Source organism: Drosophila kikkawai, chromosome X (genome assembly GCF_030179895.1).
Source record: "Drosophila kikkawai strain 14028-0561.14 chromosome X, DkikHiC1v2, whole genome shotgun sequence".
NCBI classification, from domain to species: Eukaryota; Metazoa; Arthropoda; class Insecta; order Diptera; family Drosophilidae; genus Drosophila; species Drosophila kikkawai.
This window is the reverse complement of record NC_091733.1, coordinates 24588299-24608459: the sequence shown is the minus strand read 5'-3', so window position 1 is coordinate 24608459 and position 20161 is coordinate 24588299. Positions and strand designations below refer to the sequence as shown.

Genomic DNA, 20161 nt, shown 5'->3' with positions numbered 1-20161 from the left:
CCGAATGAGAAGTAAAATAGTTGTTGTGAAATCGTGACATTTTTTTTGCCCAAATACCTAAATCGCGATATTTTTATTTGATATTTTTTGATATTTTCTCCCCGGTCACTCTGAATTTCAAAGATAAATCGATGAATCGATTTTTTCAGCTTTTTTTTTTTTGTATTTTTTAGAGCACCAGAAATACCAACTTAATCGATTAGTTAATCGAAATTTTTCTTATCTAAAAATATATTTTAGTATTATCAGAGCGCGTTTTTTGAACTTCGCTTTTAAAAGATCTTCAGCCACGAATAAAGTTAGAAAATATGATGTATGTAAATAAGGTAAGCGCAACAATTTAATTTAGCATTTCAATTTAGATGAATGCAACTGGTGTAGCATATTTGTGTACAGAATATAGATTTTATATATACCTGTGTAAATATTGGGAAATTTGTATAAATTTGATTTTGCAACAGCAACTACTGGTGTTCCTCGTTCAAGTCCTCCCATTCCATGGGCACGTTTGGGGGACGAAAGTTGTCCTGAAATTGACAGTGAATAAGGATAAGACGATTGAAAAGGTTAAAGGAAATGACCTACAGATTGCTCATACAAGATATTCAAAAGCAGTCGTATTTTTGGCATTCGTTCAATATTTTGAGATTCATGGCAACTGGAAAGGTAATTAGGTGGATTAGATTAGCTCCAGGACTAGAGCAAGTCAACTTACATAACCTCAATGTCGCGACATTTGGAATAGAAGACGTCCCGCTCTCTCAATACTTTCTTGAAGAGCTTTTCCGCCATGGTTGCCAACGGCTGATCAGTGCCCATGAAGCTGGAATCGAAATCAGGCTTGTGGGACATCAAACTGGTGTTCGACATTGGTTTAGGGGTCTTGTTGGCATCTGCATCGATCTTGTTTTCAATAGACTGATCTATCGGTGTGCCCGCGAATCTGGAGTTGGAGATGTTCTTTTCGTTAATCACAATGGTAGACTCATCTATCGCTCGGCCTTTGAAGCTGGTGGAGGTTACAGTCTTCTGAGAAACCAGACTGGTATTTGAGATTGGCTCAGGCTCAGGATCAGGGTGGGTTTCCTCATCAGAAGACTGATCTGTAGCCGGACCTTCATACCTCATGAAGGTGAAGGTCTTGTGGGAAATTTTGCTGATATCCGACATCGACTCGGACATATTGCTTCCACCAGACAGGCTCATTTCATCACTAGACTCATCTGTCGCCGGATCCTCCGGTTCCTTGAAGCTGGCGTAGGCTACGATCTTCTGAGACACCAGATTGATATTCGACATTGGCTCAGGCTCAGTATTGTTGTCACCTGGATGGGTTTCGACTTCACAAGAGTGATCTGTGGCCTTACCCTCGAGGCTAGTGTCAGCGATGGTCTCGTCTGAAGTTGTAGTGGGTTCTGTAGATTAATGAAAAGAGTAATTCTAAATAGATAACATAGACATTAAGTTTGATTCTTACGTGGAGTTTGTTTAATTATAAAACTAAGAAAAGGTAATTGTTTAGATTATAGCGACTTACTGGAACTCTTTTCAGGTGTCTCTTCTGCCGAGCGCTTAGGTGACACAGAAACATGTCGTTGGGTGCTGGCTCCTCCGGAAGGAGAGACCTTAGGGCCATCCTGATCCTCATCCTTGTCCTTTTCATTGGCTTTATAGAATTTTCTGAACCACTGTAAAAATTCTAAATTGTCTGTGAAACGACCTTTGACCAGTCTCTCAATGGGTATAACCTAAAGGTGAAAGGTATAAAAAATATATAAAATAAAAAAAATATATAAAATGCAAATAAAAAGGGGGAAAGAAGAGAGTTAAAAATAAGAAGCTAACTTCTATAACTCCTATCTATAAAAATAAAGTATAATTACCTTTTCTACAGACATTTTCCTGAATCCCCCCTGCAATATCTTAAAGTTGTAGATGTATTCGTGTTCCTGGTTGGCTGTAAATTTGACACGAGTTAAGGGTACTGACTTGGGGAATAGTTTGTTTAAGAACTGGCAGTAAGCAGCCCCTAAAAAGAGTAGGTGGAGGTGTCTTTGTTCAAAATTAGAAGGATTTTCAGACGATATTTACCAGTGCACAACTGTTCGATTTTGGTATACTTTGACTTGAGGATATTATTAACCCAAGCCAGCATTTCGTGGCGTGAGAGATTCTCTGCCTTTGGGGAGTAAACGTTGACTGCCCTCATAATTACTGAAGATGTTTTGTATTTTATAAAATAGAAACTGAACAAATAAAACGAAAATTTTGTAGAGCCACAATCTCTCCGAAACGATAACAAATAAAATATAAAGGCTTTTTAACCAATAGAATTAATAGAATCGGCCTTTTTACATATACTATTTTGTACGAAATTTAAATTTTAAACTTGCTTGCTTCAGTTTTCAACTAAAACTGACTAGAAAGTTTCCAGCGAATTCCCATTTGACAGGCCAAGAGCTCAAGGCCTACTTTTTGGTTTCGTTTTTTTTATTTTTTGGGAAAAACCTTAAATATGTCTTGATTTTCAAAAAAAAACAAAACGGTTGTGAACAAAGTGTGACCCTCAGAAAATACCAAACAAATAGTTTCTAGAGCGGTATCTAGTGATGGTAGTTGGGCAAGCGGATATATCGATAAACATAAAATACCAAAAGAGTATTGTACAATCGTGAGTAACAGAAAAATGTACAAACTTTAATTTATGTTAAAAATTGATATTAGAAACTAGATACATTTAATTGATAATAAATAATTGGAAAATGCAACCACAACAAAAACGGGATTGAAATATACTCAGTAGGAGCAATATATCGATAGCCACACATCGATATTATCGATACTATCGCCCACACTGGCACAGCTCTAGCAGAAGTTAAACAATCCGCACAACCCATAAACACTCGCTCCTCCGCCAGCCCGTTCGCCCAGCCGCCATGTCCGTGTCACCGAGCAGCGCGTAATCAGCCACCGAGAGCAGTCCGCCCGTCGCCACCAGCAGCAGCAGCAGCATCACCAACAGTCCCGATCCCCCAGGAGCAACAGGTTGCTCATCCAGAGTTCGTCCATTCCACGCAGTGAGCAGCAACAGCAGCAGAGCAGCGTCGCCGGAGACGAGATCAGGCCGGGATGCAGCAGCGCCGCAAGCAGGCCAACGGCAATGGAGCCTGCCCCGATGTGGACGCTCCTGAGGAGCAGAAGGAGACCGTAAAGGTGGCATCGCCACCGCGACGCGGCTGTTACTTCTCGCTGGCCTTCTCCATTGGCTCGATGGGACTGGCCTGCGGCAGCCTGTGGCAAATACCCAACACCACCGATCGCATCTCGCTGCAGCGTGGCCTGTTCATCACCTCGCTGGGTTTCATCTACTTTGTGTCGCTGACGGATTTCTGTAACAAATATCTGCTGGAGACGAGCCGGGGCCAGGAGTTTCGCCGGAAGTATCGCCTAATGATGTCCGATGTGCTGGAGATCACCAACAAGTGAGTGTTTCTTTTGGATTTTTATAAAGAGGAGGTGGCTTCGCTGATGATGCACGCACCATATCTATTGATTTTCTCTCAGCGCCGCCCACACACACGCACTCAGTGCCCACTGCACTCAATTGCCATGTGCTGCTGGCTGTGGGGAGGAGGCAGTGATGATGAATGATGATGGTTTATAATCTGGGTTGGGTGGGGAGTTGGTGGCACCCAAGAGTACTGGGTACTGTCCACTGTTCTGTGCTGTCATTTCGCCTCTGTGTGTTTGCTTTTCCACAAAACTATGCGTTTCTTTAATACTTATATAATGCGATAAATATAGGTTTTAGTTCCGAGGAGAGATTCGAATTCAAAGAAATAATGTAAATTCTTTGAATAATTCAACCTTGCCTTGCATTTATGCCTGGCAAATAATTTCTCATTTTTAATTTAATCGGAAAAAATACTTATATATAAAGGGAAAATTATAGTAATCACTGAAGAAAAATGGGTTTATTATTATTATAATATTTATTTATTTTAGTTTATATTATATATTTATTATTATATTATATTATATTTTATTTTTGTATTTTATATATATATTTACAAGTGTTTGAATATTTAAATGACCTTTTCTTAAGTGTTATATTGGGTGAATATACTTAGATTTACTTGATTATAAATTCATTTTGGTGAATAGAAGGTAAAAAGGTTTGTTATTATAAAAATATAATATTTCTTATTCGATTTTAACACTCTTCAAGTGTTTGAATATTCAAAGTACCTTTTCTAGGGCAAAAGTTATAGGCTTTCTTAGATATTATATTAATTTTGTTGTATAGAAAGAAAATAGGTTCATTATTATTATAATAATATAATATTTGGTATTCATATTTACCACTTTTCAAGTCTTCAAATATTCAAAATACCTTTCCTTTCCCTAAAACATCCCAGCTGGGGAGACTGGATACTGGACAGTGTCCCTGACTTTGTGCATGTAATTGTTAAGCGGGAACGCTGCGATTTAAGTCATCGTCGCGAGCTAGGCCAAGCGGGTCAAGGTCTTGTAGCGGGCGTGAATCGCGGGCGAGGAGGAGGAGAAGGTGGGAAGGCTGGTAGGTAGGAATATATGGATAGAACTTGTTTGGCTCAAGGCGAGCCTCTGTTACAAAAAAATGAAATCATTCTCATTCCATAGGGAAACGCTGATCCATCCATCCAACGATTGTTAAGCGGAATAAGCCCTAAACTAAATATTCAAACATTTCTCTTTCTTTTTGCAACTGGACTCCCCTCTTCTATTTTGATTTGTCTTTGTTTGTTTTGATTTTTAAGTGTGCTGTTCGGGGTTTTGATTTTGGATACCTCTCGTGCCGCTTTGTGGGCCATAACTTGTGCTTTATTGTGACTTCTTTCTACAGCATTTTGAATAATTCGTTCATTAGCAATTGCCCAACTACTACTGCTGCCCTGCTAACTATTTTCTCCCCCCCTTGTGCCGCCGTCGAGTGTTAATTAAACTGTTTGTAGAATTGTTTAGCGCGCTTAAATTGAGTTCCCAGTTCCCTCCATGCCGTGCCTAGTTCTCTCGAGTTCCGCCAGAGAGAAAGAGAGAGAGAGTGAGAGCTTTATGGCAGGTGGCGTTACACAACCCGATCTCATTCAATCTACTTTATCGCTGCCATATATACACTGGGAAAGAGAGAGATAAACTTGGATAAGCCGGGCGGCATCACATGCTTAGTTACCCTTTTGCCAGAATATATATATCTATGCACATTGTGGGTAAAGAAAAAGGAGGCTTTCTTCTCTGGAAAGATTATAAAGAAAGTGTTTTTATAATTTTTTTATAATTTAAAAGGAATTCTAGCAATTGAAATGGATTTCAAAGGGATTATTTTGCTTGAAATATTTTTATTTTCTTATTTAAAAATTATTTCCTTACCCCACATACCTCAAATATCATAAATATATAATTTATTCTCTATGATATTTTACGGAAATTTAAATGTAAAATAAATCTTTTACCCAAATTCCCTTTAATACTCTCAATTAGAAAAGTAAGTGATCTCTTTACCCTCACAACCAATCAATCTTTACAAACAATTACACAACTTTGTTGATTGAATCCAAAAGCGAATTCGAATTCGAATCTCTATTATTCAATGCCAGTGAGCAGCTGTTATTCTAATGGTCTGACGTAATGTATCCAAAATAATTGGTTTATTATCATCGGTGACTTGATCAAAGCTTTTGCTGTTTATATTATTGTTTTTATACACGTAAAAAAGATGCTAAACTAATTGTATTCCTCGCTTAGCTGACCCAGTTTCCTGTCCCAAAGTTCGTTGTAAGTAAGTTCCAATAGAAGCGGCTTCACATCCGTGTTGGCGATAAGGCAATCATTGGGAGCTTTAATGACTGGCCTCGCCTATCTGTCCCTGCCCTGTCTGCTTTGTCTCCCCTATCGGCCCAGCGATCAATGGGTGTGTGTGTGTGTGTGTGCGTGTTTAGGGTATTGGGTGTGCGGTGTGCGGTGTGTGGTGTGCGGTGTGTGGCTGCTTATCGGAATCGATTGAGGTGAGCGAGTGCGTCTAACGGCGATAAGAGGGAAGCCTATGGGCTCTCCTGTCAATGGCTTGTAGGTGCATTCGAGTAGGAACCTCACATAACGCTCTGCATGTCCCTCCTTAGGGGCCCTTGACTTTCACAATAAATCTTAATTAGGCATAGTTGAGGCTATTTAGCTTTTATTTTTATTACCGGCATGTCGTTTAGGCTTTTAGGCGGCGTCCACCGACCCAGTAACTGATATCTAAATTATATTCGGCCTGGGCCAGATGTTCTGCAGGGTAACCCATCAAAAAAAAGCATTAACTTTGATATATCGGAATTTTAAATATCGAAAAATATCGTTTTTCTATTCTTATTTTTATTTTTTGGTTCAATTTCTGCAGGATAACCTCTCGAAAAAAGCATTAGCTTTGATATATCGGAATTTTAAATATCGAAAAATATCGTTTTTTATGTTAAAAAAAATCTTTTTCTATTATTATTATTTTTATTTATATTTTTTGGTTGAATATTTAAATAATAATATCAATTTATTGCACAAATATAGCAGTTCGGCAAAGGTAACTTATCGAAAAACGCATACACCTTAATATATCGAACTTGTAGGCATACAAAAATATCGCTTCTAATATAAAAATATCAAAAATGTAACTGATTCTATTTTTTGGTTCCATATTTCAAAAGAAATATGTACTAATTGCACACAAATAGCAACGTTTTCAATTTACATATCGAAATTCGCGTTAAATATCGATCTAGTATCGATACATCAATATTTTCTGTGATCCCTACTCCCCATCCAATTGAGTAAATATACTTTGCATGTGCCAAAGGTAGCACATTGACACCTCGGGGGCCATTCATTAGGCACTGAAATCGGTGGCGATTCTAATTGGAACTAATGCCGGCCATTCGATGTGGAGACTTTGCCTCGGTTCTACTGGGTTGAGCACGATACTGCCCCCGATGAGTACGGGGGCCTCGGTGGGGCGTCGAGGTTCAATGGGCACTTTGCACGGTATTTACTAGACGGAATCACGTCCCTCTAATTGATTGCATAGGTCTACAGGGCGCGACATAAATGTAGGTCATATATTTTCATATATATTTGGAATATTCCAGGTAAAGTTTATTATCTTTGATCGCTTAATTAACCGAATTGAATATGAATTAGTACACTTGTACTTGCTCATATTCTAATTCAAGTCATTGCAATTCAATCACGAAACGCACTGTACGGAGGGGGTACACTTGGGGGAAAAGGCCAATCTAGCGACTATGAAAGCTACTTGAAATTTGCACTCTAACAATGAGATGCATTTCTTGTTTATTATTTGGTCAAAGAACGAGTTACAAGTTATTGTTTTTAACAGTTAATCTCAATATCCCAAGGTTTACAAATAGAAAAACTTGAAAATTAAATGAATAAAGTTATGAAAAAATAGTTAAGCCATAAATTAAATTATTTCCTAGACAATTTAGAGGTAATTCGATTCCATTTCCAGCGATTGCGGTTTCTATTATCACTTCCCATTAGTCTCCCTGAGACCTGCGGGACGGGGGCTAGGTCCTGTGCTAATGACCAACATCCTGACATTGAGCTATCGTGTCCACAGCGGGGGGGTGGCTCTCTTCCCAGTCCCAGACACCCTTGAACTTTGCAGGTGCGGCGTTAGGTGATGATGTCACCGCCTTCGTCAAATGGGCACACACACTTCAGGAGGCCTCAATTAAATTATGACTTGCTCCCCCCCAGAGCTCTGGTTTTGATTTTGGCCTCAGATTTAAGGCGTTTCGATCCATTTCAGAATGATATGGGAAAGTGTAAATTAGTTAGAATTTTAATAATATTAATTGTTTATGGAATGATGTTTGGATTTATTAGCGACAAGGATCTAAAATGCCATCTTTTTCTGCCCTTCCAGGATTTTTTAATTTCAATCAAAAGCTTGCAAAATAGTAAAGTAGCGATTTCCGACCCCATAAATCATATATATTCTTGATCAGCATCAACAGGCGAGTCTTACTAGCCATGTTGGAAAGAAAGAAATTTTTTTTAAATTTTTTCCAAATTTTATAAGGGGTTACATCGTTAAAATTGTTAAAAATTAGCAAAATATGCAATTACAAAAAACCCTAAAATGTAGTATGCTGTTTTATTAATATTTTAAAAACTAAAACAAATCCGTTTTCCGTTTTGAATTTAATACATTTTTGGCTGAGTTATAGATTTTTAAAATTTTAATTTTTCCTCAAAAATTATTGCACAATTTAAAAAAATTTTTAAAATTCTTAAAAATGTACTAAAAAGTGTATCTCCCAAAATGTTAAATGTTAAATTAGTATGTAGATGTAATAACCTTATAAAAACGAACTGAGAACAGTTTTCCGATTAAAAATTTGAAACTTTTTTGACTTTGTTTTAATATTTTTAAAGGTTTACTTATTTTTTAAAAAATTATTACATAAAATTATGGATAAATATTTACGTTTTTATAAACCTTTAAGGTTTTGATTTGATTTTTAGCTTAGTTATTTTATTTTGATACAATTCTTAATAAATCAATTGCAAGCTGCTAGAGTATAGCTTCCTTTTTTTCTTTAAAATTTTGTTTGGTTTTCTTTGTTTATATTTGTTTTTTTTAAATATATATATAGAATCCTACCGTTTTTTTTTTATTTATTGTTCCCCCTTAACAATAAACTCCAGTATCTTTTTTATTTTCATTATATTATGTAAAGCCCAAACATAAAAAAAAAACCAAAGAGTATGCTCGGTACAGGACTCATGCCGGGAACAACCTTCATTTGCGACCCTTGACCTTGCCCTTGCCACGGTTCTTGCCTTTGCCCTTGTTGGAACCCTTCCTACCCTTGCCCTTCTTGGACTGGCTTCTGGTTCCCTCGATGCTGCTGGAGCTGATGGAGCTGCAGCTGCTGCTGCTGGAAATGCTCTGAAAGGCAGACGTGGATCCTCGGCTTAGAATAACAGGCTCGGGATGGAAGCTTACAGACTTGGGCATGGAAATGGTTTCCTGATTTTCCTGCCCCTGCTGCCCCTGCTGCCCCTTCTCCAATCTAAGTTGCATTCCCTGCCACATCTCCTCCTCTCCATCATCCTCCTCCTCAATGCTCTCGTAAGTTATTGTCCGTATCATGGGCTTGCAGTCCACTTCTTTGAGGGTTAGAAGCAGTGGCTGATGGTACAAGATGGGAGCACCGGTGGCCGTGCAGAGACGTGTGGGCTTTGCCTGATAGTTGACCACCGAGGTGCGTGGCACTGGCTGTGCTGTTCGTCCGCTCCAGACTATAACCGGCGTGTGATGTCCTTCGTCTTCAGCCATGACGTCTCCGCCGCCTCCTCCGATGCTTTGAAGTGGCTGGTGATGATCTTGGTACTCCGTTGGCGGTGGTGGCAATTGTTCAGAGCCTCCAACAGCTCGTGCTCGGCGTTGAGGGCTGCGACGTCTACGATTTAGATGCTCGTCGGGAAAGGGCATCTGCTCCAGCTGCTCTAGCATGGGCATGTAGCGGGACTTGAGCTTGAGAGGGGGCACCTTGTAAGGAGAATTTAGAGCAGCTTCCGGGTCATAAATGAATGTTGGTTTCTTCTTAGGTTGATCTTTCTTTGCTTCGACTTTTGGGGCATCCTCCAGTCGCAAAGGGGCTCCTCCAAGAGCTGCCAGATCAGGATCTAACTTTTGCTGTGCCTCCTCGAGCTTTAGGCTGCCAGTGGCAGCTCTCCTTCGCTTGGCCCGCCTCGAGAAGCGGCGATTGGCCGGTGGCACTCCATTGAGATGCCGCACCATCGGACGGTAGAGGTAGCGCACCACCTGGGGCTTGCGACCGCGCTTTAGGGGAATGGAAACAAAGTACTGGTAGCTCATGTCGATGCCATCCTCCATGGTCCTAGGCACTTTGTGCTGGGCCTTACGCACAATCTTGCCACCGGCGGCAGCGGTAACCAAATCTACCTGCTGCTGCACCTGTCTGGGCTGCTGTTGCGGTTCAGGAACTGGGACAGCTGGAAGACGTGGTCGTGGGATTCGGTTCAGCGACACTGGTTGGGCTATTAAGGAAGATCGTTGAGTGCGAGGACGACACCAAAGAGAGCCTTGAGAGAGTGGGAGGTGGGTTTGATTGTGGAAGGTATTTCTGGAGGGAATGGAAGAGGGCAAAGGGTGCTTCCTGGAATGCTCTCCTCGAGGAGTTTTGGGTTCACGATCTCCTCGATCGCCTGGTGTATTTAAATATATATCGTAGTTGTGGCCAATGGCTTCCTTGGAGTCGCTCATATAGGGATTCAAGCGCTCACTCCCATCCTTCTTAGCCTGATCCTGGGCTGCGCTGATCATCTGCTGCTTCATGGGCTGAATTACCCAGTCACTCTTGGTGGTTAAAGGCTCACCTCTGATCTGATCCGACTTGGCTTGATCCATTAATAAATAAATTGAAGTCTTCCTGTCCAGTTTCAGTGATTCTTTCTCCTCCTTTGGTGTTGCTAGATCCTTCTTTTTGGCTGGCAAAGTTAACAAATCTTCTCCCACTGCCTTCCTTAGCTGAGCCGTGAGTTGATTCACCATTTGGTTTACCGACTGTCCAACACTGAGCTTGGACATCTTCAACTTGGGCATATTCAAGGGCGGAGCTATGGGCTGACTCAGAGGTGCATTCATGGCCGGATCCTTGGCTCCCTTCGTCTGGCACAGGGAGTTTGTTTTGGATCGTAGCTTGCTTTTGCTTAAATGCTTTCGTCTTTTGGCCTTGTTGGGCATAATCTTAATCACCGTTGATGTCAGCTTGATGGCCTTAGAGCCGGTTCCGCGATATCTAGGAGTCATGCGCTCCACACTGCACTCGGTTCCGCTGGTGCTGAGGCTGCTGTTATTGCTGCTTATGCTGCAGTTGCTCCTTGTGGCTGGCTTGGCCAGGGTTATTTGGCTGGGACATGAACTGGAGCTTAGACTGCTTATGGTACTGGAACTTAGAGGCTTCTCAATGGAACACAAGCTGTGGCTTCTGATCGGTGGCTGGTCTCCGGCTTGACTGTGGCTCCTGGTCAGTGGGTGGTCTCCTTCTCCGCTTTGACTGGGCTTGGGAGAGGCTGGAAGGGAGGCTAAGTAAGGGTTTTCGGTTTCGTTGGACTGTACCAGGGTCTTCTGCAAAGCCTGGTGAATAAGAGAAGCGTCTTTCGGAGAAGCGTTCCTAGGAGAAGTGCGTTTGGGAGAAGCATTCCTCGGAGAAGAGTTCCTAGAAGAAGCTTCCTTGGGAGCAGTTTCCTTGAAGGATTTACTAGTGAGAATACGAGAAGTGGGATTGTGGCCATAACGCTGCATTAACTTGTTCCTCCGCGGACGCATTTGCAGCAACTGGGCCTGCAACAGCTCCTCGGAGTGCATAATCCTCTGGGTGGGCACACAAAACACACGCGAACTACGCTTTTTGGGACGAACCAGTGGCTCCTCCGGCCGACAGGAGGATTTAAGCAAATTTACCAGTTTCTGTGAGAGATTAGTGGACTCCAGTCTCGCTTTGCTTACGCTTTCGCTGGCACCGCTGCAACCTCTGCTGCTGCTGCTGCTGCTGCTGCTGCTGTTGCTACTGCTACTGCTGCTGCTCCTGGTTCTGCCCTTCCGCCACCTTCCTTCCTGCAACTCCAAGACCCCATCTGGGCGACAGTCCTCCGAGGAAGACTCGCTGCACTGTACAAAGTTTTTCGAGGGTTTCATGATCCACTCGATCTGTCGGAAGCAGCGACGTGGGGCACCCATAGAGACCATCGTAGGTGGTCTGGGTCCTGGGGCAGTGGTTTGAAAAATTCCAGTGGGAATGGGACCACCACCACCACCAGTTAAACGCTTCATGGTGACAGGTCGGCGGCGATCAAAGGCAGCCACAACACCAGCTCCTGTTCCCTGGCCTGCTCTAGCTCGTGCTCCAACTCCTGCTCCTTCGCCTGCCCCAATCTGTGGCCTTCGTTTGCGATTGGCTTGAACGCCTTGTGGCTTTGCTGCTGTCCTGGTTTTTGGCACACGATCTTGGTAATGGTGGCGCACTCCTGTAAAGAAGGTCGACATATCCTGGGACATGGCGCTTACATGAAAATTTGTTTTGGCAAAAAGAAAAGAAGGTCGAACACTAGGTCGAAATTGGAATTTGTACTGAGTGAAGTTTTTTTTTTGCTAAATTTAAAAACGATTTTGATATATTTTTTTTAGAGAATTTAACATGCTGATTGTTGAAAGGATTAAAGAGCAATGAAAGAGGGAAAAAAGCCTACTGCTTTGGGGGTTTTTTAAATCCGAGAAAAAAGAGAATAAACCCACAGCTAGCCTTGACTTTTATGTGTACAATTCTATGATCCATCAAAACCCCATCAAAAATTCCTAGTTAACCCCACCAGAAGACTTGAGACTGAGACGAGGACCATGTGTGATCCTGGCAAAGCCCGCAACCGGATGGAGAGTATTCACATCTTGGAGGCTCTGAGCTGTTTGCTCGGTGTCACCCAATACCAGGTGCTCTCCACCCTGTTTCAACTGGCCTACCACGAGCACCATCCACTCAAGCGTTTTAATCGCTGCCCCGCCTGGTCGGTGATGGAGCGCATGGAGGTTCCCTTCACCTGTCTGCCTGATCAGAGGATCTACGACAGCCTGTACGATCGCTGGGGTCGTCCAATCGATCCGCTAGACAAGAGCAATGCCTACAAGCTAATGCGCTTGCTCTTCCTGACCCCCTTGCTGGTGCCCCAGCAGCGGAACCAGCTCCAGATCATGCTCAACAAGCTTAACAGGCGAGCCAAGAGACCCGTGAATCTGGAGGAACTGCTGCCGGTTCTGGCGAGGCTGAAAATAGGGGAGGTGGTGTGTAATGTCTTGGAGCGAGATCTACGGCCGCTTTGGCGAAAGGCTCCTCGTGGGAAATGTAATCCAGAGCCACGCTCTCGGTATCTGCCTTGGTGAACAATAGTCATGGTCTTGGTTTCAAATCTTCTGTAAATTGTGGAGTTTATTTATCTGGGCTTTTGGTTATTGGGTGGGTCCTATGTCCTGCGCTTGTGACGCGGCCTGGGCAGGTACTCATTGATGATCTGCTCCTCGAGCAGACCCGTGTAGGTGGTTGGAATGGCCATCCTTTTCGAGGGATCTGCACAGTTCTCGCTGGAAGAGCTCTCTCGGCCGGTTCGTTCTGTGATTTCTGGGGGGGATCTGCCTTGACTCAGGATCTGTGTGGCATCATGCTTGGCTTTGAGTTCGTCTAGGAAAATGGCCAAGGCCGTGGGCTTCTCCTCCTGCTCATGCTCAACTTTTTTAACACGGGAGGAACCACCAGTTCGTCTTCGCCTGGAGCGGGAACACATAGTTCTCGGACTCGCGAAGGGTTCACCGCGAAAATCCATGCCAGAGCCAAGGGAAATGAAGGCTCCCGAGTCGGGCCCTCTTCTCCCTTCTCTGGCTGATCTTTTCGCTGTGCTCCCTCTAATAAATCTCGCCGCTGATGCCTCCCTGCTGCTCCATGTCCTCTCGCCGGCCCCGCTTCCTCGCGAGTAATAACTGCCGCTGGTCAGACTTTCTCTTTGCGGTTGGTGGCCAAGCCAGTCGGAGTAGAGGCAGGAGCTGTCTCTTCCAGTCTGTGGCTGATAGCAAGAGTCCAAACTGCATCTACTGTGTCTCGATCTGTGCCGAGGTCCACCCATGGCCTGAACCAGACCCCGAAGGCCTTGGGCAGCGGCTGCAATGGCCCCTTCCCGATCTGAATTGAAATCCGGCTGAACCTGGTGGCCAAGGGCATAAGTATATGGCTGGTGCCATGGCCTGGCATCCGGAAAGGATTCCTGCCCTGGCTGGCAGTAGAAATCATTGTCCCAACGCTGGTAGCTAGGTGGCTCTGGACGATAGAAGGAGTTGTTCCCACTGGAATAATATTCATCTGGCGGTGGCCGTTTCGTTCGTAGCCTGGTGTGTGTATAGCGATGCTCTTGCTCTTCCCAGCGCATAGTATTCTTCAGAAAGGAAGTCTTATTGCTGCAAATCTTGAACCCGGAATCTGGAGGCGATGGGGGACAGGGTTCCTGGTATCGGTAGTACTGCTCTTGCTCCTGCTGCTGCTCCTCCTCCTCCTCCTCCGGTGGTGGCTCTACACTGGCCACCGATGGCGCCGGGGCACAGGGACACCGCATGCTGTCAGTGTTGGAACTGAGGGCCCTTATGGAGCAGGTGGTGTGCATGGAACGACAACTGAACTTGTTTCCAGTTGCCCTGCCTGGCTGGGTCTCGGTGTAGTAGCGACGACCTCGTGTTATGTGCTCGGATGGTTCAACAGACGAAGCAACTGGTTGAGCTGCCTCAAAGGAAGTCTCCGGCTGCATGGGGGCAAAGGACAGCATTGGTTGGATGGGCGCATAGTTGTATACTTGTCCTGGTGTCTCAAAGGATGAACGTTGCGAGGCATGTCCACTGCTTAAGCAGGCCATGGCTGGCGGAAGCCACTGATTCGGGAGGCATCTTCTCCGAAAGCTTGGCCTCGAAGAGGGGACATCTTGGCTGGGATTCTGTCGAGACTCCTGCGGAGGCCAGCAGGAGCAGCCTGAAGAAGCCTTTGAGTGTAAGCTCTGATGGCTTCTTTCGTAATCCGCCCAAGGCGAACAGAAGGGTCGGCGTCGCCGCTGTGACCAAAAAGAGGCCATCGATACCTCCTTGGTTTTGGTTGTGGCATTTCTCCTAGACGGACGGTCGTTGTCCTGGCACCGCTTGGGCCTATGACAGGCAGAAGCCTCGGATTGACGGTAGTTACTGGAGGACCGCTCTCGCTGCATCCTTCCCCCCGAGGAACTGGAGCCGCAGGAGGTGGTCCGCCCTTGACTGGGCTGCTCCAGACTCTTTAGTCTCTGGTAACTGTTTTGTTTTCGTTCTCGTCTCCTAGGAATTGGACTCCTGCAAGTGATCTTTCGTTTGGGGGGACTTGGCTCCTCTGACAAGGTACTGGTACATTTTCTGGGATTCTCCTGCGAGATCTCTTCCTGGTGGGTACACTTGCAGACCATGGAAACGAAGGAGCTCTGCTCTGTGACCGTTTGGCTCTCCGTATTGCTGTGGCTTTCGGTTGAGGGAATGCCACGCTGGTCCTGGCTCTTACTGGTGGTCACACAGCTAACGAAATCCATGGAGCTTTGCTCGGAACTCATTGGACTCTCTGCTTGGTTTTGGCAGGCGCAATCGCTGGGCTCTGGCTGAGCAGGTGAGGGATACTCAAGCAAGGTCTTGGTGCTCTGCCGCCGACATATCTGGATGGGATTCATACTTGACTGCTGGCTACACAGTCTAGGTGGGTCGTCGTTGGTGGGCTGAGGATCTTGGGTATTCTGTGCTGGCGCTGTGGTTGCAGATGCCACCTTTGGCTTGGGTTTCAACTTCGTCTTGGGCTTGGAAGTAGGCTTTGGCTTGGGTTGGTTTGGAACCCTAGGCTTTGGTTTGGTTTTGGGAGCCACCTGATCTGATATCTTCTTGCGCTTTATACGCCGATTGTTGAGCCTTGGCCTGGCCACGCGTTGCATCAACTGCTGGTAGTCGTTGCCCCAGTGAAGACCCCGTGGACGAAAGCCACTAAAAGGGTGGAGGGTATAGAGGGATTGCCTTCTTGGCATGGTTAGCTTAGGGGCTCTAGGTGGAAGCTCCTCGTTAGCTGATTCCTGGGTTTCGTTGGGAAGGTAGGCTGCGGCTTGACTGGGTTTAGATTTCCTGGATCTTGATGGTTGTCCTTGGTGATTGTAACCCGATGCATCTGCCTGCTGTAACTCAGTTGCCTCGATAGGGATGTCCTGTGTATCCCGGGAGCTCCAATCGCATTCACACTGGTGGGTTATGGATAAAGTCCTGGCTGGCTCTTGCTCAAAGGATACACTGGACCTTGAGTCACCAGGAACCTGAGGAAATCCCGCCAAGGTGCATTCGCTGGGCGGCGTATTAAAATTTAAGCTCTGATCGCTGGTTAGCTTTGATAGCTCCTCCTGCTGCTGCTGCTGCTGCTGCTGCTCCTCCTCCTTCTCGTAAACTGAAGGCTTCAATGTGGTGGTGCTATCCTCCGCCTGAATTTCCTTCACCTTATCCGTCTCCGGCAACTTTCTTTTCACCTTTTTCCAAGTGCAGGGCGCAGGAGTTGAGATAAAGAGTTGTGGTACCCCTGCCTGGTCCAACCCCTCCTGCGGGGTTAGATGCCTCTTTGGCTGAATCTGTTGCTGTTTGGCATACTTGGCTCGGTTGTGGTGCAGGTTATACAGGAGATGGCGACCCGGATTGGTAACGCGCTTGCAGAGGCCAGTCAAACCGCCCAGGATGTGCTTCTTTCGGTTCGAGGCACTGCACAGGGTGCAGCCGGAGGAAAGAGGCGTGTACAGGGAAGATGCCGTAGGAGGAAGACGCTGATGGGGCATAAGATAAAGATTGGATGATAGAGGAGCCGGCGGAAGAGAAGGAGTACGCAAAAGGCGAGGCTTAGGAGGAGCTTGGGCATAGAGCCCTGGCAAATAGGCGTTACTGTAGGCATTCCTAAACTGCATCGTCGTCGATGGACGAAAGCAGCTACACCAGTTACACCGACGCTTCTTCGGAGTCTTGGCCGGACGTTTCGGGGCCGCGGCAGTGCCCTCCAGTTGCTCTTGCAGTTGCTGCTGCTGTTGCACCAACTGCTCCTGCTGTTGCTTCAGCTGCTCTTGCTGTTCCTTTAACTGCTCCTGCTTTTCCTGCAGCTCCATCTGTAGTTGCTCTTGCTGTTGCTTTAATTTCTCCTGCTTTTCCTGCTGTTCCAGCTGGATTTGCTCTTGCTGCTGCTTTAACTGCTCCTGCTTTTGCTGCAGCTCGAGCTGTCGCTCCTCTTCGTAACCACTTCTTACGGAGGAATAGTTTGACAGGGAATTTTGGGTTTTATAACGTCGTCGCGGACGCTCTTGGTAGGAGCAGAAGGAGACCATCTCTCCCCTGGCTGAGCAGGTCTCACTGTTGCAGGGCTGTATATCCTTCCATTCCTGCTCCTGCTGGGGTTCCTGGGAGACTAGGGAAACCCTCCGCTTCTTGGAATTTCTTCTCTCGTTTTCCATTTCTTGCTTCATCAATTTTTCTTCCCCATCTTCCCTATCTTCCTGATCTTCCCTCCACTTGCTGCTTGCCTTCTCCAGCTGCATCTCCTCATCCTCCACCTCCTCCTCTGGTGGCCTACTATTCTGACCCGCCAACCGGTAGGGAGACACCACTGCAGTGGCCACCGCCTCGTCGCCCAGACAATGCTGCTTCTGCCAGGCCTCCTCCTCCACAGAGCTGACCTTCCTCTCGTCCCAGCTATCCATCGGAATCCCATACAGCGGGCAGCTCTCGCTCATGGCCGTCTCGTAGGCATCCAAAAGGCAAAAGAACTCTGGAGATATGCGGCGAAAGGCGGCCGGATCAAGACGTCGATGAGGTGCCTTACGGAGATCGTTCTTACGGCGATTCAGCATGGGCTCTGTTCGTCTGGGCGAAAGGCAGTCCCTGCTGCCTTCCTTAGTGGTGTCCTTGGAACCGAGTAAACAATTGGTTTGCCTCTCCTCCAGCGTGGCCCCGCTGTCCATGAGAAAGGGATTCCGTGATTTGGGCCCTGTGATGGGCAGACACTCGGCAGACACCAAGCCTCCTCCATCCGGGCATCTTCTTGGCTGCTCTGGACACTTTCTGTCTTCAAGGCAGTGACTTTCATCCCGACTGGCCAGGCCACTGCTGAGGGCGGCCAGCTCCTCTGCGGAGAGTTTGTCCACGTAGATCTTTTGCTTGCGAAACCAATTGGTGGCCAGGTCTGGGACCAGCAGGCGCTCCTGTTTCCGCCTACAGCCGCTGAGTAGCTGCTCGAAAAGCAGGCAGCGCGAGGGTTTTGCCTTTAGCGGTGGCGACGGTGGGAAGTTGTCCAATCCCTTGGCCAGAAAGCGATCCAGGCAGCCGGCGGAACGAGTGCAGTTGGGTTGTGGTTGCTCCAAGGCATGGGCCAGGTACTGCCTCAGGGCACGCTCTGGTGCCCGGGCTTTGGTTTCCGGTTCCATAAATGTTTCTTATTTTTATTTTATTTTATTTTACGCTTTTTTTTCCTTTTTTGGGGGGTTTTTCCCCCTGGGAGGAGGGTTCAGAGAGTTCCTCGAGTTTTGACTACCGAAAAATTTAGAGTTATTTCCAGGGAATAACTGTATAATGTCAAGATCGAGTGGGTTTAACAAGAAACTCAAGAACAGAGTGAGCAAACAAAGGCAAAAATCTATACTTTACAGTTTTTATGTTGTTAATAATTTATTTTTATTTGTTATTTGCAGAATTGTTTCGGCTATTCAGGCTTCGTTTTCCTTCCTCGTCGGCCTTATTGTGTGTAAATCCACCTGCACCAAATCGTTTGTGTATGCCTCGCATTTCCTAATGGAGGCCTACGGCTGGTTTGGCACCGCCTACTTTATGTACGACATCTGGTCTATGTACAAGGTGCACACCCAGAAGATAGCCGACAAACTGCATTTGCTGCGCATCACCAAGAATCAGGGTTCAAGTTCGTTGGTAAGCAATGGCCATGCCAATGGCAAGTCTTCTTCGGGTGGCAATAACAACGGCAGCACTCCGTCAACACCCCACGAGATCTGTGACTATGATGGTGCCTGTGTCCAGATACCCAAGGATGGTCGCTGGGATTTTCTCAAATATGTGCTTACCCACCCGGTGATGATGATCCACCATGTCTTTATAGGCACCTTTGGCCTGCTGGTGGTCACGGTAAGTTAAACTTTAAAAACTTTAAGACTTGGGAAACTGATTTATTTCTCTGTGTCTTTCTAGTACATACGCGGTGGCGGACACTGTATCTACAGCTACATGTTCATGATGGAGTTCTCCACGCCCTTCGTCTCGCTGCGCAGCATCCTGAGCACCATGAGGCTGAAGGAGTCCCGCGTCTACATTGCCAACGGGCTGCTTATGCTGGCCACCTTCTTTGTGTGCCGCGTCTGTATGTGGCCGTATGTTATGTGGCGCTATAGCCTGGCCATTGAGGCGGCCTCCCTGTGGACGGCCATGTGTGGCTTGCCACGCGGCTGCCTGGTCAGCATTGCCATTTTGTTCTTGCCGCAGCTTTACTGGTTCTATCTAATGGTTTTGGGGGCCCTCAAGGTGAGTGATCATCATACCTCCTGCTCTCTGTCTCGCTCTGTTTCGTGTTAATATTTATAATATTCTGTTTTTTAAGGTCTTCCTGCCTCAGAAACCGAGGCCACCCAATGCCGCCTCTCCTCTTCCAGCCACGCCCACCGCCCTTATAAATGGCAAAAACTAAGTGCAAAGATATTGGGAAAATCTTTTTTGTTTATTTTTTGTATATCCAAATGTATTTATTTCGAGTTCCAAAACGCCGCCGTTGCTCCATTTTTGCGGAGCTCTTGCTTATTGTTTATAAATTTTTTAACAAATAATGGATATACCATATATAGTCGGACAAGGACGGACTTTGGACAGATGTTTAGTTTGTAAAAGACATTATTTACTACTAAAAAAAAAAAAGAAAAAGAAAAGAAAACAAATATTAAGAACTAAAAGATCAAAGCCTAACTATAGAATCAACTAAACCAAAAGCAAAGATGAAGCAAATAAACTGTGTTTACTTTTTGCAAGCACAAGCTCTAAAGCCACGCATTAAATTCTATCCGCTAATCCCGGAAGCTTGTGTTATAAATCTGTTATAAAACTGTTATATAACGGCAGTTGAGGAGCAAGCAAAAGCCTCGATTTAGTGTATATTTTGCAAGCACAAGCTCTAAAGCCACGCATTAAATTCTATCCGCTAATCTCGCCCAGCAAATGAAGCGGAAGCTTGTGTTATAAATCTGTTATATAACGGCAGTTGAGAAGCAAGCAAAAGCCTCGATCTAGTGTACCTATTAACTCTTATTGTTGAGATTGTGAAGCTAAGGAAGACACGGCTTATGTATAGTGATTAGAAGGATTATTAGATAATATTATAAATGTGAGCGGGGACCGTCAAAGGCAGATGTATTTGATGCTGTTTTTAAAAGAGGCGGTTTCTTTTTTAATTTTTTTAAATATTTTTTATAAAGTCACAATATCTTA

General features: G+C 45.3%; 5 protein-coding genes across 6 annotated transcripts; 2 read left to right on the top strand and 3 right to left on the bottom strand.

The window, feature by feature from the left end:
• Positions 1–314: 314 nt before the first annotated feature.
• Positions 315–2423, bottom strand: LOC138927837 (microtubule-associated protein RP/EB family member 2-like). 2 transcript variants are annotated; one of them, XM_017179724.3, is made up of 6 exons: positions 2092–2423; positions 1884–2029; positions 1538–1748; positions 716–1415; positions 586–658; positions 315–527 (listed from the first exon to the last, which is right to left on the bottom strand). In XM_017179724.3, the coding sequence occupies exons 1-6, from the start codon at positions 2207–2209 to the stop codon at positions 465–467; spliced, it is 1311 nt and encodes a 436-aa protein (XP_017035213.1). In that variant the 5' UTR covers positions 2210–2423; the 3' UTR covers positions 315–464. The 2 variants fall into 2 exon arrangements, with proteins under 2 accessions (XP_017035213.1, XP_070144770.1); XM_070288669.1 differs by having other exon boundaries at positions 1884–1957.
• Positions 2424–2864: 441 nt separating this feature from the next.
• On the top strand, positions 2865–19731 carry LOC108083835 (ceramide synthase). Its single transcript, XM_017179812.3, has 4 exons — positions 2865–3482; positions 18367–18814; positions 18878–19207; positions 19284–19731. The coding sequence occupies exons 1-4, from the start codon at positions 3130–3132 to the stop codon at positions 19368–19370; spliced, it is 1218 nt and encodes a 405-aa protein (XP_017035301.1). The 5' UTR covers positions 2865–3129; the 3' UTR covers positions 19371–19731.
• LOC108083834 (uncharacterized) lies at positions 8751–12295 on the bottom strand. Its single transcript, XM_017179811.3, has one exon. It carries the CDS (start codon positions 12125–12127, stop codon positions 8843–8845), a length of 3285 nt encoding a protein of 1094 aa, XP_017035300.1. The 5' UTR covers positions 12128–12295; the 3' UTR covers positions 8751–8842.
• On the top strand, positions 12373–13040 carry LOC121502118 (uncharacterized). The gene has a single exon (XM_041774992.2). It carries the CDS (start codon positions 12467–12469, stop codon positions 13001–13003), a length of 537 nt encoding a protein of 178 aa, XP_041630926.1. The 5' UTR covers positions 12373–12466; the 3' UTR covers positions 13004–13040.
• LOC108083771 (uncharacterized) lies at positions 13030–18282 on the bottom strand. Its single transcript, XM_017179696.3, has one exon. It carries the CDS (start codon positions 18100–18102, stop codon positions 13084–13086), a length of 5019 nt encoding a protein of 1672 aa, XP_017035185.1. The 5' UTR covers positions 18103–18282; the 3' UTR covers positions 13030–13083.
• Positions 19732–20161: the final 430 nt, after the last annotated feature.

Coding starts and splice junctions, on each gene's coding strand:
- LOC108083835 (XM_017179812.3), top strand. CDS start 3,130: ATGCAGCAGCGCCGCAAGCAGGCCAACGGCAATGGAGCCTGCCCCGAT. Junction 3,483..18,366: donor GTGCTGGAGATCACCAACAA/GTGAGTGTTTCT, acceptor TGTTATTTGCAG/AATTGTTTCGGCTATTCAGG. Junction 19,208..19,283: donor TGGTTTTGGGGGCCCTCAAG/GTGAGTGATCAT, acceptor CTGTTTTTTAAG/GTCTTCCTGCCTCAGAAACC.
- LOC108083771 (XM_017179696.3), bottom strand. CDS start 18,102: ATGGAACCGGAAACCAAAGCCCGGGCACCAGAGCGTGCCCTGAGGCAG.
- LOC108083834 (XM_017179811.3), bottom strand. CDS start 12,127: ATGTCCCAGGATATGTCGACCTTCTTTACAGGAGTGCGCCACCATTAC.
- LOC138927837 (XM_017179724.3), bottom strand. CDS start 2,209: ATGAGGGCAGTCAACGTTTACTCCCCAAAGGCAGAGAATCTCTCACGC. Junction 1,416..1,537: donor GACACCTGAAAAGAGTTCCA/GTAAGTCGCTAT, acceptor ATTAATCTACAG/AACCCACTACAACTTCAGAC. Junction 659..715: donor TGTCGCGACATTGAGGTTAT/GTAAGTTGACTT, acceptor TTACCTTTCCAG/TTGCCATGAATCTCAAAATA.
- LOC121502118 (XM_041774992.2), top strand. CDS start 12,467: ATGTGTGATCCTGGCAAAGCCCGCAACCGGATGGAGAGTATTCACATC.